This window comes from Sorex araneus, chromosome 6 (genome assembly GCF_027595985.1).
Source record: "Sorex araneus isolate mSorAra2 chromosome 6, mSorAra2.pri, whole genome shotgun sequence".
NCBI classification, from domain to species: Eukaryota; Metazoa; Chordata; class Mammalia; order Eulipotyphla; family Soricidae; genus Sorex; species Sorex araneus.
This window is the reverse complement of record NC_073307.1, coordinates 9,626,882-9,647,669: the sequence shown is the minus strand read 5'-3', so window position 1 is coordinate 9,647,669 and position 20,788 is coordinate 9,626,882. Positions and strand designations below refer to the sequence as shown.

Sequence of the window (20,788 nt, the reverse complement as noted above, 5' to 3'; positions counted from 1 at the left end):
TAAATCCAGATAACCATGTCCCAATCTTGCTTTCAAAACCAAATTTTATAGATATAGATTTACAAGCGATTGATCTTCACTTAAGTTTTGAAGAAAGTGTAATATGTTTTGTTCGATTTCACAGCAGTGTAAAATTAAGCAAATATGTTCTTTTCTTGAGATAGCATGCTGAATTTTGTCAGGATAGTTACCTTGATAATAACCTGTGTTTATCATTGAGCTTAAGTATCCTCCACTTCAATCCCTCTCTGATGCCTTGCTTTCAAGTCATGTAGGTTATGCTTCATAGTGGATGATTTACCTGTGTGTAGTAATTTTTGTATCTTGAAAATCATACCAATAGCACTGGGAAAGACTTTGATGTAATTGCTTTGTAATGAAACGTTGAAAGCTATTTACAGTGCATTCAGAGCAATTACATTTGTTTAGTCAGTGTGACTGAAAGCTAGACTGAACCTATACAAATATTTTATTTAAAAAAAACCCAAAAAACAGTTTTATTACATGTTGCACAGTCATAGTCAAAATATAACAACTATAATGAAACGGTACATACACATGTAGAAATGGACTTTCCCTAATTCTCCTGGAGCTCAGCTGAATAAAATTTCTCAGGACTCTTTCAAAATAACACGCACAACTCCACCTTTTACAGAAAACAGGGGATGCCAACATGTGTGTTTTCCAGAAGGCCAAGAACTGTATTTCTTTCTTATTATATTATTTTCTATCCGTATTCATATGGTGCTACAAAGCTATGAACAGAACTTAAATGGGATAGGATTGTGAAAAGCACTAAATGAGATATTGGCAGGCTAAATTTGAGTTTTGACTGCTTGTGATAAGTTCTTTGGTGGTTATCATTGAGTTTTTGTGTCTCAGTGTTCTCCTATGAAATGGTAATGATTCTTTTTTTTTTAATTATAATTTTCTAAAGTACCAAGATTGGGTGATTAATTTATATAGCTCATCTGCCAACCAGTCATCCACTGAACCAGATAATGCCACTGATCAATTTCAATTCAAAAAATTCTCATCATTGACCGTATCAGTCCACAAATTTAAATAAGCCTTTTGAAATATTTCTGACAGCAACTGAAGTAATTATGGAAAAAATAATATTCAACTAAAATTATACTGAAAAAAATCATTTAACTATTTTTTTCCGTCCCGATATTCTTTACTATTCCTTGGTATTACTTTAGTATGCAGAGGTGTTATCAATGAAACATATAGTTACTTTCATGGCATTTATAAAACATTATTTAAATGATGTGTTAATACTTCAAAATTATTTCATTGAAATGATTTTCTTCATTGAATGTCTCTGAATTCTCTCTGAATACAGCTCATTTTCCATTGTAATGTATCTGAAAATTATGAGAGACTTGCATTGCATGCTTGCTTTTTACCTATTCTTCATGTTTGAAGAGCTTTGATCCCTGGAAAGCTTTATTATTCCTTCATCTGTGCACACGAGGGTGAGTGTGAATGAATGTATCTGTGCAGAGAGTAGGGACATGTATACGTGTATGCTTGATTTAAAGGCACATATACCTTCAGTATTAGTGGAGATGTATTTTTGAGTGCAGATATTTTGTATGCATGCCGTAGGAATATATGCCTGTTTGTGTTTGTATAGGAACATTAGTTTAAAGCAAAGTCAGTCAATTTACACTAATTGCAACACACAATATAAGTAAAATAGTTTCAAGTTTTTTTTAATAGATCATCTTTCTTTGATCAGTTGCTTGAATGTGTCACAATAATAAATAACACTTCAAAGATGACAACAGAAAAACTAAGGCTGAGAACAGGAAACACTGGCTAACATTAAAGGGCTTGAAAAAATAAGTTACCCCAATTCATTCCAGACAACACACAACTTTTGTTTTCAAATACAGAGAAGGTGCTTGTCGTCAAAACCAGAATGATTTAATTTTCTTCCACTATATATCTGTGGGCACTCGGGAAAGAGACTCTCTGTGTCGCTCTCTTCCGGGAGCTTGCTTTTAAGTTTCCGGATGCTGGCCGTTGACATGATTACACAGCGCTGGGGGCCTGGCTGTCTTCCCTGGGGCCTCCTCGGAGGGGATGGGCTCCAGCTTCCCTCCCCACCCCGAGCAGAGCTCCCGGTGGCCAGCCACAGCCATGCTCAAGGCCCCTCTCCACATGTTTGGACGAGCCTCAGGCATGAAGGAACCGGCAGAGAAACCCAGGTGTGTGGGACCCGGGGCCGAGACCTCTAAGGCTGCTCAGATCAGGACTGGGCCTGCTCCGCCCAGATTTCCAATCTCCCAGTAGCTAGGTGGTCACACTCAGGGACTGCCCCCCGAGCTTTGTAATCCTGTCAACGGCCAGCATCCAGAGACTTAAAAGCAAGTTCCCGGAAGTGTGCGGCCGCTTTGCAGCCGCGTGATATCTTATAGCCTACTTCTCCCTCTGGGAGAACCTGGCAAACTACTGAAAGTTTCCTGCCCACATGGAAGAGCCTGGCAAGCTCCCCAGGGAGTATTCATATGCCAAAACCAGTAACAAGCTGGGTCTCATTCCCCTCACCCTCCAGTACAGCATTGTTGGAAGGATGAGTAGAGAGAGGCTTCTAAAATCTCAGGGCTAGGACGAATGGAGACATTACTGAGACTGCTCGAGAAATTGGATGATCAACAGGATGATGATGATGATGATGATGATGATGATGATGATGATGATGATGATGATGATGATGATGATGATAAATCTGTGGGAGTTAAAGTAAGAAATGGTGTTATGTTCTTTCAAATTCAGCAGGGAAACTGATTAATCTTTCCAAATGAGTGAAGTCTTTTGGTTCACTAATAGTTATGGACTATATGATATCCCAAAGGGAAAATCATCCTATTGGTTTCAATCCTAACTATAACAACTTTGATGCAAATTTTCCTTAACATTTAATACAACAGTTATTGGATAACTTACCCTCTCCAGGAGCCAAGAGTTGGATTTTCAACACATGGTCATCATTTTTAAGTCCTGCTTTATTAACTCTTACAAATATTTATGAACTCTATACAATGCTTTTCTTCATTATTAGATGCACCATTCCTCATATGAAAAATGTTGACATTTAAATTGTTTTCATAAGAACCTAAACTCATCAAAAAACAACTCTGGATGATCTTTCAGTGTCATTATGGCCTGCACACCAAATCAACTATGTAGAGGTTTTAATTAAAAAATAAAAGGTGAATGATGGTAGAATTGATGGCACAGTGAAACTAGACTGACACAGAAGTGCCCTGGTACACCTGTGTCTTTTCTGAATGATGCAGTATAATTTCTTGTTATGTGTGACAAATGCCTTACACTAAAAAAAATAGGTAGTAATAGGTTATTTTAAAGATAGAAAATTTAGAAAAGACTGTGGCAAGTTACCAATTTTATAAAAGTCCCCTATGGTGCAAATAAGAGATTGTGAATGCTTAGTAATAAGTCAGGACATTTATACATACAAAAGAGTATGGTGAGTGTGTGTGTGTGTGTGTGTGTGTGTGTGTGTGTGTTGGGGTAGGGGGGAGCTCCAGATCTCTCAGTAGCTCTTTCCTAGAATAAAAGCTGGGGTTGGGGGTCAGCAGCACGGACCTGGGAGGGTTGAGAAGTGCTGACTTCCTGCTACTCCAAAGGAGAACAGGTGCAGATGTGAGTGAATGTCACACAACAAGTCAAAATAGTTCTATTTTTCTTTCACCTATCTATCCACAACAGATAGGGTTTGTTTGTTGTTTGGGGAGATCCGGGGAGTTGGGTGCCACATCTGGTCCTGCTAGAGATATTATTCTCAGCGGCCACACCTGGCTCTAGGGACCCTCGCTCAAACCCTGGCTCCTTGCTGCAAGCCATGCACCCCAGCCTCGAGCCATCTCTCTGGCCACCTAAGATGGGTTTCTCCCTTTTCTTGTGTGTATGGATGCTATTTTTAATGACGCGCTTAGCTAGCTTACTCCAGCAGTCTTTTATAATGTTCTCATCAATTTCTGTTTTCACCAAATATACAACATAAAGAATAGCAGGGACCTTTTGCCTGAAAATTAGACTCTGTGTGTCATTAGCTCGTAATATTCATATTGCTTCGTTATGGATTTAGAAAAATTATATATATATCTTTCTTGCCCTGCAGTGGATCATAGTAAGTCCTTGACTGGTTGTTTTATTATTGGCAGGTAGATGAGAGAATTTGCCTTTGACAGAAAATCTCTACAATGCATATTTATCTATCTGATTTTCCGATCAGAGAGCAGCTCTGGGTGCCCCCTGCTCCCCCGACCCCCCCCCCCCCAAGATTCTCATTTTAGCTGCAATGTCTTTTCTTGGTCGGGCAGCTATTTTATTTCTGAGCATGTTTAACCTCAGAGGAACAAACGCCACCTACAAAATGCACTTTCATATTGGACAGCAATAATTGAAGGAAATGAACTATTTATATCACTCAGAATGCATTACATGACTCTGGCCAGACCTACATTTGTCTATTCTGGTTACCCTTGCTATCACTATTTTGGTAAGTGTAAGGCCTTACAAATCACCCCTTCTGCTTTATGCATTTTATGTATTTAAATAATCTTTGAAGATCAAATGAAAGAGCTCTACTTCTTTTCCAGGGTTGATTCCTGAAACAATTTCAGCAGAGGGCTCCCCTGGGGAATTAACTGATAACTGCTTAAAGTAATTGTTAATATTTAATTTACTTACTTTTAGGCAAATGAATATTGGCTTTAAATATTGAGACTTTGTACCATAGGAAATAATAAATTTTACACAAAATATACAAAAAGAAACATATCTGCTTTTACACATGAAAATCTTTTGTGAGATGAATTTACCCTGTGCCTGCCGTTGTCACATTCCCCCAGAGTATTTGTTAAGTCCTTGTATTTCACATCTAATCTACTTTGGCTCAAATTACAGCTTTCCCGATTAATAGATGGGTGATCTTAGTAAATGGTAGGCAATTCCCACGTTTTCATTTTCAAATATGTGAAATGGGGTTAACAGTCCCTACCTCATAGGTTTTTATGAGGATTGGACAGTATGTGTATATGTTCACACCCCGAAGGAGTGTTGAAGAAACGGAACAAGAAATTGATATTGAAGGGGCTTGGAGCTTGAAATTAGTGGATGAGAGGGAGTAGAGCACACGGAGTTAGAATATAGAGAAACTTTTTATTCTAGGTCTTGGGACCATAAGGCCCCAAGTCCAACTGCATTCACTATCTTTGCTTGAAACTCGACCATCCTAACTATGGATTCACCAGATTTTCCACTACCTCTCCTTGTAGCTCTGCTCTAACTTCTTTTGGTGTGTGTGTTTTCCTCTAACTTCTAAGATCTCTATCTCTCCTATGTTTTGTACAAAAGATTGGGGACTAATCTGCTTAACAAAAGGTCATTGTCATTCTTACTTCTCTATTCAAAGTACAAATAATTTTAGTTGTCACTTGCAAGTGCTTACTCAGGACCCATTTTCCTTTGCATTAAATAGTGTCCAGGTTAAGGAATGATTTCTCTGCTTTTATCTCAGGGACATTAAACATAGTTTTGGCCAATTACAAGTAAGCAGAAACCATGTTATGTAGGTCTAGAAGCTCTACTAAAGAAGAGGTTGGGGAGAGGTGCTGTCTGCCTCTGTGCTCTTGGCTTTGCTCTCCTCTATTGCATCATTTGTACTACTGTTGATTGAAACTAAGACATCTACTATAAAACTATGTAGAAAGATTAAGAGAATCAGAGATTTCACATTCTTGAACTTCTGAGCCAACATTCATCTCTATTATGCAATAAGAATAGGTTCTCTTTTCGATTTGTTATTTCTTCTTTTTATTTTTTGTTTGTGGTTGTTTTTTTTTTGTATAGCATTTGAACCATTCCCTACACATTATTTTACCATTGCATTTTTTTTTTCTCTTTATGGTGTTTCAAGATTCTCCTACATTTTAGTTACCCCTTTGTAAAGTATTTGTATTCCTTCCACGGGCATATTTATGTAAAAACCCTCATTATAAAACCTTGACATTTTCAACCACTTATTTATGGTGCAATCTTATGTCTTTATAAATCAATTATTAGAAAGCAGTTTTGCCAATAGATTCCTTACTGGGTCAATAATAGAACAATTAACTTTTATGGAAACTTTTGAATTACATTGCTTCTCAGCTCATGCTTGTTTTTGAATTATTTAATGACTGTTGAATCAGAGTTAACATTTTGAGGATTTTATTTTATTATTTTACTTCTGCTCTATGGAGTATACCACTTAAAGTTGAATTATTCAAAAATATTAGTTAGCCTATGCTTTTCTTTTCATTTTTTTCTCTTTGTCTTTTTCATTTTGAAAAATTATTTTGACTTGTTGGTTTCTTTTATACTTTATCCATCATAGCAGAGCATTTTCATCTTCCCATGATTACCTCTTTATTGTTGACACTTCTTCCCTGCAGTCATTTCTGCAGTAACTTGTGCAATATGAGACGATGAGAAATTGTTTCCAAACCTGTTGACACTGAAGACAGTTAAAGCTGGTTAATAATATAGGGGAACCGAACTGTTCGAAGGGAAGCAGTTTTGAAATGAGAACTGTATTGGTACTTTGATTTCCAAATATGATACCACTTTATCATTCTGGTAAATGCAAACACAATATTTTGGTATGAACTTAATGTGAAATGTCAAGAAATCTACATTAAAATATGTGTAAATATGCCTTAAATTGTATTTCTAAATACAATTTAATCATCTTTATGAGTAGTTACTAAAATAATTGTTACTTATTTTCTGAATCTAAGATACTATTTAATAGCAAACTTAATTTGATTAAGTGAAATTTAATCTGTTTCACATGATAACAAAATTTCCACAAATTGAAATAATCACAGATATGAGTTATCTAAACTCTTGGAGAAAGTATAAGGTTTCACAATAGGGCAAAATTCAACAATACTTTTGTGCATCCAGTTGAGAGAGGAATTGACAAGCAGAGCAAAGCCTCATGCCTACAACCAATGTTTAGAGTATTTTCCTAAAAATACATTAAGCTTACATTAAGAGGAAACCAGTTACTCCTAAGGGAAATTTCAGCATGACTCAGAAATAATATTAGAAATATATTCCATCGCTCAGAGAAGTAATAGTTTATGCAAATCTATTTCTGCAAAATGATGTGCTCAAATTACTGATTCCAACCCATCAGCTTCATGTTGGTAAAAAAAAAAATTCAAAATCTTAAGAAATGTGTTCAAAATCAGAAAATGAAGGTGCATAACCTAACCAGCTGCATAAAGGTCAAGTTGCCCTTCTCAGAATCTCTCTGTCTCTCTGTCTCTCTCTCCATCTCTCAGTCTCTTTCTCTCTCTCTGTCTCTCAGTCTCTCTCTCTCTCACACACAGAAACACCCACCCACCCACCCACACACACACACACACACACACACACACACCTATTCACCCTATTCATCCCATTTAGTTCAGAGCCTCTCTATCCCATGAACAAGGGCGATCAGCTAGAAGAGTTAAAAACCTAAACTAATGTGTGCTAGGCATAAAGAATACGAAGGAACTGGTGATGTAAATAAAGTATATTGATTTGAGATAGCATTTGCAAATGAACATATTGTGGAAAATAGTATGATTGGATTATATGCAGTTATTTGGGGCAACTTCTTGCATGTTTGTGCTTCTGGTAACTACAGGAGAGATAGAATAATGAGATGAATACCCTCCTTTTTCCAGCTGATTCTTAATGCTCTTAAGAACCATGGCTGCATGGTTCTTAAGCACCACTAGGGCAGCATGGTGGCTCCCTGCACCAGTAGGTCAGTCACTGGGCCACCGTGCTGACCCATCCAGTACAAACATCTGGCTCAAGTGTCTCTGGGAGTGGCTTCTGACCCTCCTGAGCACTGTTTTGGAGATCTGAAAAAAAATTGTTCTTTTGGTTTGGAGGCCTCAGTTGGCTGTTATTAGGGTTACTCCTGGCTCTTCGCTCAGGGATCACTCCTGGCAGGGATCGGGGGACCATATGAGATGCCAGGCATTGAAGCCAGGTCACCCAAGTACACAGCAAGTGCCCTACCTGCTGCGTTCTCTCTCTTCGGCCCCTAGAAACAAAGTTAGTCATCATAAATTATATCATTTATTCCAAACCGAAGGAACTCTGAATATTTATTATTCACCTCTCTTGGCATCTAATTCAATCTCCATCTTTCTATGCAGCAAAGACAACCATGAAGAGAAAGGAATCAAATTGCTGTTCTGACATTTGCTCTGACATCCCAAATACTACATCTTCCCAGCCCTCCCTCTTCTCATAGCTTGTTCTTTAAGAACCAGTCTTGCCCTTGAAGATCTTCTGAACTTTTCTACGCTTCGTTGTTCATCAAATTGCCATGGGATGCCTCATCCCTAGTGAGATTCAGGCTGACTGTAGTTGGAACAACGTTAAACTGTTCTCACTTTTACACTCTTGGCCATAAACTTCAAGCAGACCCTCCAGGTATCCCATACAAAGTTCTTACTCTCTTCAAAATCCTAAGTGATTTGCACCTCACGATATGCACCTCGCCTTCTTCTCAGTGATGCTTCAATGTGCTTCTCTGAAAAGCATAGTCAACGGGATGCTGCTCTTTGGAGTCATTCCATAAATAACATACGGCTACTTGCAGCAGCCCGGACGCTTGACATAATCTTTTGCTATCCCCCTTTACTTACCCTGTCAGCAAACAATTGAATCCATTTCCCTCAAATATGAAAGTGTTTTCAACTTAGAACAATGTACGTACAGTTTGCTCTGCTTGAAATAATCTACCCCAAATTATCAGTATGCTTAGTTCCTCCACTGCGTCAGCACATGGCTACAGGCATCACCTTCTCCACAAGGCCCATGCACTGTAGCACTGTAGCCCTGTCATCCCGTTGTTCATTAATTTGCTGGAGCAGGCTCCAGTAACGTCTCCATTGTGAGACTTCTTGTTACTGTTTTTGGCATATCGAATACGCCACAGGGAGTTTGCCAGGCTCTGCCCTACAGGCTGGATACTCTCAGTAGCTTGCAGGGCTCTCCGAGAAGGACAGAAAAATTGAGCCCAGGTCAGCACATGCAAGGCAAACACCCTACCCACTGTGCTATCGCTCCAGTCCCCACAAGTCCCATAGTGAATACTTTATTTTTGCAGCCCATACCTCTTCATTTCATTTTCTTTATCCACTTTAGTTTTTTTCCATACCCTTAACATCTCTAAATACATTACATAGTTTACTTACTTATGCAATCTTTTTTTTAACCCCTCTGAGTTTATAATATTAGCTCCTTAAAAACAGGGATTTCTGTAGGTTTTAGTCACTGTTGTATATCACTCACATTAGGACATGGGTGTAGTAGGTAACAGAATATCAGAGGTACATAAGTTTTTATTGAATGAAGTAAATTAGTGAATCACAATTAGATGAACATTTTGATTGGACAGCAAACATTTTTATCACAAAATGTTAACAATACCTAAGTAGCCGCCTATTAAACAGCACATATGGGCATATTCACTCTGTTCTGTTCATTCCCTCTCGACAGCAAAGTAGTCATTCAGAAGGGTCAAGAATATTAAAGGAATGTGTCTCAATTGCCCAAAATAGCTCTACTTAGGACTGGAAAGTTCAACTGCATCGAAGCAGCACCATTGCTGTGCTATTTCTTTTTCAAAAGAAAAATCCATTTGTAACACAGAGCTCTCCAGAGATTTGTCACCATTTACTAGGCTGCAGTCCAAAAAGTGTCAAGACTGACCCAGCCAATTTCTTAGGTCACACAGTCATTGCTTTTATCATTTATGAAAACAGAAGGCGATTTCAGTTCCTAAAACACAGTAGAAAATCAATGATCCTAGGATCATTCTCCAAGTTGACAATATGATTCCAAGTCCCTATTAAAAGGAAAAATAGATAATGAGTTCTATGTTCTTTACGAAAATGTCTTCTTCTAGTTGTATATTCAGAAGGACAAATCAATACTTAAAGTTCAGACAACTGTTTAGTACATCATCTTTTTTTCTTCCAGTAATCCAGCTAAGCAATCTATCATTTATTTTCTATTTATAGTATTTTGTGCAAATTTATTGAATAACATTTTCTTCATTTATTTTTGTAAGATTTTTATCAAACATCAACCATAGAGCAGGCACATTGCTAAACAATGGGAATATAAAACCTTCCTTAAGTGTTTTATAAGTCGGCCTCACAAGTCATATCTCCTGAAGTGTTAACATATGATCATAATAAAAGGGGCAACACAAGAACAGATGAATGGATAAAGAAACTGTGGCACATCTACACAATGGAATACTATGCAGCTATTAGGAAAAGTGAAGTCATAAAATTTGTCTATAAATGGATGGACATGGTGAGTATCATGTTGAGTGAAAAGAGTTAGGAGAGGGATAGATATAGAATGACTGCATTCATTTGTGGGATATAAAAAATATCTAGTAGAAGAGTAATATGCATGGCCAGGGAAAACCGGGGTTAGGAAGACTGGTCAATGATTGGATCTAACCACTAGTGTTTGGGAGGCTGAGGGTAGGTAAGATAGAAAAGAAACCACTATGACAATAATAGCTGGGAATGATCACCGTGGACAAGATCTGAGGGTTAAAAGTAGGTAAGGGATATTCTCGATAACCTTTCAGTATCAATATTGCAAACCACAACACCCAAAAGGAAAGAGAAAGAAAGAAAGTGTGAGAGAGAGAAAGAGAGAGAGAAGAGAGTTAATAAAAGCACCTGCTATAGAGGCAGGCACGAGGTGGAATTGGGGGGTGATGGGAGGGAACCTGGGGACACTGGTACTGGGAATGTACATTGGTGGAGGGATGGGAGTTAGAATACTGTATAACTGAAATCTAATCACGGGCAGCTCTGTAAGGGTCTCCCTCACAGTGATTCAATTAAAAGGTTAAAAAATAATAGGACAACAAAATTCATCTTGCTTTCATCCTCTCTGTATCAAGACTTTCCTCCATTCTTTAGGCTTCTAGAAACTCTCTGTGGGTGATCTGGGCATGGCTGTTGTACATCCATGAACACAATATTCCCAGCTTCCATATTTCTCCTTTCCTCCTTGTGTTCCTTATGCTTTGTCACATCTTCTGGAAAATGATTTACCAGCATATATCACAAAATTGGCTGAGAGTTGGGGCGCATGTCTGGCATGTACAGTTTTTGCTGGGGAATCTCTATCTACTCTCCCCGCAAAAGAAATAGAACAATGAAACCAAAAAAAAATTTGATAAAAATAATTCGGGGAGAGGCTGTAATATACATGGATATAGGGGGATTTTAGTACTTCCTAGAATTAGTGTTTCCTTGGATTAGAATCAGTGTGAGGTAGACTGTGAAATCCCAAGCTTTGAGAGAAAACAGCCAGAAAGTTGCTTTACACTTTGATTGAAGGCATGAAATAATACAAAATGAGCTGACTTTGGTTTTCACAGGATGACTTTACATAGTAACAGTTAAGATGACTATTTCCTTCCTCCCTCTGAGCTCTTGTAAGAATAATCCAATCACCAAACTCCATGAAAGCAAGTGAGCAGGGATGCCCAATGAAGTTGCATTCTGAGCCCTATAGTATATCAGGATGGAGGAATTAGTGGTATTACAAGGCCAGTGGACTGGAGCTATAGCACAGCGGGTAGGGCATTTGTTTTGCATGTGGTCCACCTGGGTTTGATTCCTCCATCCCTCTCGGAGAACCTGGCAAGCTACCAAGAGTATCTCGTCCACATGGCAGAGCCTGGCAAGATACCTGTGATGTATTCGAGATGCAAAATCTAACAAGTCCCATAATGAAGACATTACTGTTGCCCGCTCAGCAAATCGATGAGCAACAGGATGACAGTGACAGTGACAGTCAGGACCTGGGGCATGGGAGACAGAATTCAGAGCTTCATGCATATGCTTCAGACCATGAACTGTCTCATGGCCTCAGAATTTTTTTGTTCTGACTTCACATCTACAAAGACAAAGTTCTTTAGATGGTGATTATCAGTCTCCATGTAGTTGTTTTGTTTTTGAAATAGTTTTCTCTATGCACTACATATTCACCGCTTAGAAGATTAAACACTCATAGGTATGACATGATAAGCTAGGCAACTAGGCATTTTTGAGAATCATGGAATTTTCTGGAAGAAATGTGGGGCATTTCTTTTGCCGCCTCCATCTTCCTAGTATAAACCACTGACCTGTTCACTGAAACTCTTAAGCCTTTTATGCTTATTAGAAAAGAGCAAAGATCATCCATATTGGTCAAGCGTGCATGCTAAAAAACAAGCCATTTGGAGTTATTTTAAACAGGGAAAATTTTAAACTCAGCAACTTAAATGCTTCCAAACACTTCAGAAGGGCTGAGAGAGCAGATTCAAGTCTGTTCTTCCCTCCAGAGACTCATGGAGCCAGAGAGACCCAACTCCCTTAGGGAACGGCCTTCGGAAGCTACCACTGGAGTTCAGGCAAAACTATCAGCCTCACAGCTGCTGAGAAAGGGGGCACCAAAGAATGATTCAGAAAAGCCTCCTGTTTCCAAGATCATAGTTATGTGTCAGCAACAGGCGACGAGGTGCCAGGCCTTAGCAGTTGCCCACCCACTGCTCTCTGGAATCTTTTTTGTGGACTTCTAGTGCACTGAACCTTGCTTGCACCAGACAGGAGAGCTGCAGAGGACTTTGGGAAATATGAAGGTCTTGAATTTATAACTTCTTCAAGTAAAATAGAGTAGATAAGGACTAGACGTGAGCAATCTATACCCATTAAAATTTCCCATTTTCATAAAGTACTTCCAGTCATTTCCTGAGAGGGTTGAAACAGTGTAGTTTGAAAGCAAATGCAAAAATCTGTAAATACCACTTTATAATTTTGTATCATAAAGGTTCTGATACTGGTTCCTGGGAGCAAAAGTTTACTCTCTAGTGAGCCTCAGTTTCCATTTTTGGTGATAGTAGCCAGGCCACCTCAGAAAGTAACCAGAAGGTATTGCGGGGCCATATGGAAGCTCAATCTCTAGTTTTTGAAGGACTGTCCATATTGTTTTCCAAAAAGGCTGGACCAGTCGGCATTTCTACCATCAGTGAAAGAGCACCCCTTTTTCCCCACATCCATGCCAGCACTGGTTGCTTTTGTTCTTTTGAATGTGTGCCAGTCTCTGTGGTGTGAGATGACATCTCATTGTTATTTTGATTTGCATCTCCCTGATGACTAGCGATGTGGAGCATTTTTTCATGTGCCTTATGGCCATTTGTATTTCTTTTTGAAATGAACTTCTGTTCATTTCTTCTCTTTTTTGATGGGGTTGGAGGTTTTTTTTTCTTATACAATTCTACTAGTGTCTTGTATATCCTGGAAATTAATCCCTTATCAGATGGGTATTGGGCCATGGAGGCAGAGGGAGGGTGGGGGAGGGGGGTATACCAGGGATATTGGTAGTAGGGAATATGCACTGGTGGAGGGATGGGTGTTTGATCCTTGTATGATTGTAACCCAAACATGAAAGCTTGTAACTATCTTACAGTGATTCAATTAAAAAAAATAAATAACCAGAAGGATCACAGTGATTCTGAAAGTAACTGCACTATAGCACTGTCATCCCGTTGTTCATCGATTTGCTCAAGCGGGCACCAGTAACATCTCCATTGTGAGACTTGTTACTGTTTTTGGCATATCGAATATGCCACAGTATGAAAGTAACAACACTCATAAATATCAGATCCACATAACTGCAAGGATATCTGATCATTAGGAATAACTAAAGAAAACTTAAACAGAACGTCAGCTACTATTAATGCACTAGTGTTAAATATATTTTACTTTATTCTATTCTTTTGTTTTGTTCTTTGGGTCACACCTGGCAGTACTCAGCACTTATTCCTGGCTCTGCACCCATTCCTGGCAGGAATCAGGGAGACAAGGATGGAGACAGTTGGTCTGTGCAAGATAAGCACCTTACTTGCTGTACTATCTCCTCAACTCCACCTCTTTTTTATTTTGATAAACAGTACCCCTTTTAAAAGTATAGTCTGTGATATACCACACATGACTGCATTTCCCAGTTCAATAGGAATTTTACCCCATCTGGAAGTAGTAGAACAATTTAAACTCCCCTGTCAATATTTGTGATAACATTTAGAACTGTAATACTATAATTCCTAGATCCTGTAAGACATCGTTTTAATAAGTAGTAGCCATATTTAAATTAGTTGATTCTGTCAGCTATGACTATTTTATAGCTTCAAGTACTTCTTATATTCACATGTAGCATGTCCTTCAGATTCTGTATTTTTTTTATCTTGTGGAAATGTGATATGTATTTTGCTATTTAGTTGACCAAATTTCTCAATAAAAATGGGGTTTAAACCCTGGAAGGTAAAGAATTGAGATTTCTAGTTCAGAAATCCCCTTGATAACAGAAAAAGAATTTCTAGGGCAATGACTTTTCATTTTATGTTATCATTTAGATTGAAAAAGTATAAATTCATAATTATCTAGCATTATTTACTATTTTGATTGAGATCCACTGCCAGTGTGATAAGATGACCTTATGAAAGTATAACATTGAGCCCCCAGAAATCAATAAATATAATAAAATCCCTTTACAGCCCCTTCCTTCTTACTCACTAAATCAATTGCTTTTTACCTTCTGCTTTCTCATGAAAGTTCTACAATTTATTTTACTACCTGTCAAAAATGAAATGTCTATTTTTTTTTCTGTAGAGATACAGTTGTTTGTATTTTTCAGTTCCCTCCACAATTTTATTTTTATCTCTTTACTTCTCGGATATTCTCTTGTTTATCAAGGAGGTTGGATCCCAGATTTGGAATAAAAATATAGTATACAGTGGGAGAAAACATGGAATAATAAGGTGATTAGTGCAGACTATTTGATTCATACACTTGATTTTATCATTCTTCAAATTGTGGGAAGAGATGCTTCCCAAACTCAATCTTTATCATTTGAAAATCCCCCTTTCTGTAAATCAGGAGTACTTCTCTGTACCAAAGTTACAGAGGTGTTTGAACACACTTCACCCTGCTTTCCTCTCATTAGGAAGTTCATCTATGTTCCAGACTCAGCCTGAGAACACTTGTGACGTTTTACTGGGCAACATGGAAATAAGCAGAGAGAACAAAGGCTTTCCCCAAGAATTGTCTGTTGATGATGTATCAGGATTCCAGTAGCATCCACTCCCCTTGGACAACCTTCAAGTAGTTCTTCTACTAGACATTTCTAGCCTTGTACTGAAAAATCAAACTTCTGAAAGAAATATTTTTGCTTCTGCACATGCCAAGAAATGTCTTTTTTCTCTAGACCTCACAAAAGACTTCAGCTCATTTTATAGCATTGATTTCATAATTCAGTCTTTCTACAGAGTCATTTACTGTAATAGATGTTAGAGAACATATTGTCTTCGTGAAAGAAAGGTGAATTTGGCTATACAATGAGGGTCATTCTCATGAAAGGAAGAATGATGGAGGCTTGCAAAATATTATGGACTCATCTTCTGCGCTGAGTGGCATATGACTTAGGTGTTATAGATGTGTAATCTGTTTGCCGCTTGCTTATTATGCCAGACTGAAGTCTTTTCCTAAGCTGCATGCTATGCAATATAAAATATAAGTGGCAATTGTCAAGTCAACACTTTTGTGTTCTGTTTATTGATTCAATCAGCTTTCGTATATGACTGTACCTTGTCATTTATAACCTCAATTGATGAGATTCAATCCTACAAGGTGTCTTTATAAGGGAGATAAGCATTTAAAGGGAGAAAACTGCAGATCCATATCACGCACCTCACACTATAATACCATTCTTCAACAACTCTTTTCATTTTCTTCTTCTAAATTTATATGTTTTCCTTTAGAGTTGACTGTTTACCCAAGGCAAGCTCCTCGAACTAAAGTGTATGCTTTATAAAAATAAATGGAATGGCTAAGGTTCAAAACCAAGAGGAAAACCTTAATCTTCACTTCTACACCCAAATCTTCACCCTAATCTTTACCTTCTATATCCCCAACATCACTGGATCTTGTACGGAAGTTTATCCCCTGTTTTTTAACCCAACCACCAATAATCTAGTTTAGGTACCTCTCATTCCTCTAAGCTGCTTATTTGTAATGACTTGTGTAATACACAGAGTTCCCACATCACTCCTTAGTAGACTGTCACTAGATCTCTCTTTCTAAAATAGAGTATGGCCCTGCGTGGTCAGAAATCTTCCTTGCCTTCCTTATTCAAATTGAATAGTTCCAAATCCCTCAGTTATCAGAGAAAGCTCACTACTTTATAATTCAGATTTACCTTTCTGATTCACTTGAACACTACACAGACACACAGACACACAAACACACACACATGCACACACACATACGCACTGTGTTGTCCATCTGCAGGCATTTGCTTAAGTGACATTTTCTTCTATGTCTGAGCAAAGACCAAATCCTCATTCTGTCCTCCCCCAAAACATTTTTTCATTCAAAATTTGAAATCAATTTCACCCACATACCACATGCCGAAGTATTTACTATGCAGATCATAGCATCAGAGCTGAATGACGAGCTGTTACAAGACAAATCCTCAACCCTGGTATTTTTTTTTTATTTCCTGTATTTTGCATCGAATTCAGCCTGTCCTGAATAAATGTTTGTGGAAATAATCTTGGATACACTGAGTCAATCCTACTTCCTGTGATACTGTTCTGGCTTTCTTTTAGGAACATGGCATCCCCACCAACCTGGGCTACGCAGTGGCACCGCATCACTCTGGGGTCTACCCAGTTCACCTTCAGCTGTATGCAGCTTGGAAGAAGGTCTGGGGTATTCAGGTCACCAGCACGGAAGAATATCCGCATCTGAAACCTGCGCGGTACAGGAAAGGCTTCATTCACAATAGCATCATGGTAAGCATTGGCTGCCCTGTGCATCATGGGATCGTGGGATCGTTATAACTTACTACTCAGAAAGATGAGATAAAAATCTCAAACCTCGGGGCTGGAGTGTTAGCACAGCCGGTAGGGCGTTTGCCTTGCACGCGGCCGACCCGAGTTCGATTCCCAGCATCCCATATGGTCCCCTGAGCACTGCCAGGGGTAATTCCTGAGTGCAGAGCCAGAAATAACCCCTGTGCATCGCCAGATGTGACCCAAAAAGCAAAAAACAAAAAACAAAAAACAAAAAAACCCTCAAACCTCTAGTGTATTTTTTGTTTGTTTGGGTTTGGTTTGATAACCACTTATCAAATCTGCTTACTCCTGGCTCTGTGCTCAGGGATCACTTTTGTAGGGACTTGGCAGACTATATAAGGTGTCGGGGATTGAACCTGGGTCGGCAGCATACAAGGCAAGCCCCCTTCTTGCTCGGCTATCTCTCCAGGCCTCAAACCTCTAGTGCATTTTGAGACTGACTGGTCAAACATTCACATATTGTTTGGCTATTGACAAACTTTAGATGCTAGAGTTGCTTTAGAACGCATATTCTGCTTCAAATATTAAAAATGATTTCATATAAAGAATTTGTGCCATTTCTGGACTGAAGCTGTATCTTAGGATCCTACACACTGGAAGAATTTCTCTGTATCTCTTTGTTTAGGTGATTTCATTGAGTTTCAGGCAAAGTTCGGGTCAATCAATCAAGAAAATATCCCTCAAACCTTTGGATTATCAACAGAATCAAACAAAAAGCTCCTGAGAGCTCAGTTTCCCCATTCACTGTTTTTGGGGGGATGGGTGCTTGAAGATACTAAAACCATCTTAAGATACTGGGTTTTGTGTTTTATTTTCAAATTGCTCTTTTTCTTACATACTTCTAAAATAGATATACAGTCTATTTTCAGGGAAACTAATTAAAAAGTAATACTCTGATGTATTGTTTGCTACAAAATGATAATGAGGTATAATGGATTTTATATCGCAACTTAAAATCCTTCATTAAAATAAGAAAAATGGTATTATTCACTTTAAATAAAATAGCCCATCTTAAAATGCTTATACACACTTCCAACATATTCCCATCATCAGGTAACTCCATTACTACCTTCCTTTGTGTTTTTCTCTCTATAATATTCTACCAGCAGAATTTGTTAGAATTATTTGTCTATCCATCCATGTATTACCTGTCACTATTTAAAGCCAAAGAAAAAGCAATACCATATATACATGCTAATGAGAACTAGTACTCAATTTTTTCATTATAAAAACTTAATTATTTTATCCTTTTCATTTTAACTTAGTGTAAACTTACTTTAAAATACAAAGAAATATTATCTGATGTTGAAAAACTTTAGAGTTTAAAGTATCCACTGATAAGGCAGGTAGGGGTAGGTAAGAATAAAGGAAAATGTGGTTTGTAATCTCATGTAATTTCTAGTCAGCATGAAATTATCCTTTTTCCTTTTCTCGATTTCTTACTACCGTTTGACATACTATGAAATAAAAGACTTCATTTTTAACCAATGTTACATACATTCATTTACCTTGAAATCAATATAAGCTATCACAAATACAAGTAAATAATAAAATTATAGCTACTACATACAAATTGAATGAATTTTTTCATTAGTAAATAGTTACTTCTTCAAAATAAGTTTGGGGATAAAATAGCATATTTGCTTTCTTTCTTTTGAACATTTGGAGTTACAAAATAATTAACTACACAGTGTGCCAGAAGCAATCATTAGATGATTCGATTACCACTGTGATTAAAATTTAAATTCAGAATGTAATAAACAAAAAAACAAAGTAGTGATGAAAACTGATCGTTTTGAATTCCAAGAACTAAGTACAACTTAATACTATAGTTCACAAGCAAGGAGAGCAATGACTAATACTCTAGAACAGGTAACCTGCTAACTTCTCTACTTTTTAATTAAATCATCCTTTAAAAAGGTTCTTAAATATTACTAAACATTCAACACAATTTGCTGGTGGGTAAGATTTATAGAACAGGGTGTTAATGCTATTTCTGGATTGAAGCCATATCTTAGAATTCTACACCTCTGAAGGGTTCTCTGTGACTGTTTAGGTGTTTGATTGAGTATCTATCTATATGTTCATATTTTTAATCTTGAAACTCTCTAAATATTTGCATGTCATCAACCCAACCTTTCCATGACAGTAACATTTTGACTTTAGAAACAACGTGCTTTGAAGGAGCAGGTCATTTGCGCACCATGTAGTCCAAAACTCTGGGGAACTCTTAGAGGGGTCAAGTCAGTGCTTTGTTTTCCCTTCCTTTCCCTCAGGTCCTCCCTCGACAAACCTGTGGGTTGTTCACCCACACTATTTTCTATAAAGAGTATCCTGGAGGACCCCAGGAACTGGACAAAAGTATCAGAGGAGGCGAACTTTTCCTTACCATCCTTCTGAATCCAGTAAGTATTCATTTTATGCTTTAAAAAAAAATGATATCAACATATTCCTATTATTTGTGTCATTTTTTTCTGTAGTTAATTCTTTCACAAGGCGAGTTGGTAAATCCAAACCCAAGTAGGATTTTGGATTTGGGAGAAGTTGGATCATGACTCTAGGCTAGTCATAGCCCCAATGGTCTTCAATCCAAACAGACAGACTTGTTGGGAATCTTGTGTTGGTTATAACAACTGAATATGAGAAAACATCTTGACGTTGGCTTCTTTTCTCGAATGAAAGTAAATGCATGTTCATGTGCTGTTGATAAAGCCGAACATTAACAATCATCAGTAGCATCTAGCTTGTTCATAAATTGAGTTTGCTTCTGGCTCAATAGGCACAACTTTTTTCCATCTCTAAAAATGATCATGATGGAAAACTATATTGAAAATGTTTCGTTGTGTTTTATTTTTGCATAGAAGAGTCAGCTGAGGCCTATTCTTAAAATCTCCGCTAACGCTATTTGTGATTCAAGATAGAGAATATGTACCTTTAATTTTGTAAATTTTGTTTTGTTTTGGTGCCACCCTCAGCAGTGCTTAGGGGTTATTCCTAGCTCTACACTCAGGGATCACACTGGACAACTGGCAGGCTTGGAGGACCATATGGGGTGCTGGGGATCAAATCCGGGTTAGCAACAGAAGGATCCTGCCCACTGTACTCTCTCTCAATTCCCAAATTTTGTAAGTTTTTTTTTTTTCTGTAATATGTATAGCGGTCTATCAGTGTGGGAATACAAAATTACTAGGTGATGGAATTGTTTTATTTCAGAAAGGTTTTATTTATGGCATCTTAAAGAAGCCACCCTTTCATATCCCAGGACATACAAAGAATTTAAATAGCGGATTGCATGCTATTCCCAACTTGTTTAAAGTGAGGTAATTTGGGAACTGGACAGATAGTACAGTGGGTAAGGCACAGTGGATAGATTAGATCCACGATGCCCTGTGTGGTCTCCTGAGGTGCTTCATGAGTGATCTATGAGCACAGTGCTAGGAGTAAGCCCTAAACACAACTGGATGTAGCCCAAAAAAACAAAAAGAGATTTTTTTAAAAAAATAAAGGATGTTACAGCAGTTTTGGTAAAGTCTGAAATTGTGGGATGGAGAGAGAAAATGATTCTGTTCAAAACCTAAAAAACAGGACTGGTTCCTTTTTTCTCACAAAAGGGTCAGTCTTTCTATTCTATTAGGCCTTCAACTGATGGGATGAGATGCAACAACAATGGAAGGGCATTCAGCTCTGTCCTACTGGGCAATTTAAATGTTAGTCTCTTCGCATCACAGCTTCACAGATACAACCAGACACCCTGTGATCCTT

General features: G+C 37.9%; 1 protein-coding gene across 1 annotated transcript in view; it reads left to right on the top strand.

The window, feature by feature from the left end:
• The window catches only part of NDST4 (N-deacetylase and N-sulfotransferase 4), a 260,857-nt gene that overhangs the window by 139,076 nt on the left and 100,993 nt on the right, over nt 1-20,788 (top strand). Inside the window, exons 5-6 of the mRNA XM_004612720.2 lie at nt 16,778-16,963; nt 19,303-19,431. Coding sequence (XP_004612777.2) covers nt 16,778-16,963; nt 19,303-19,431 — 315 coding nt within the window. The remainder of the gene's footprint in view (nt 1-16,777; nt 16,964-19,302; nt 19,432-20,788) is intronic.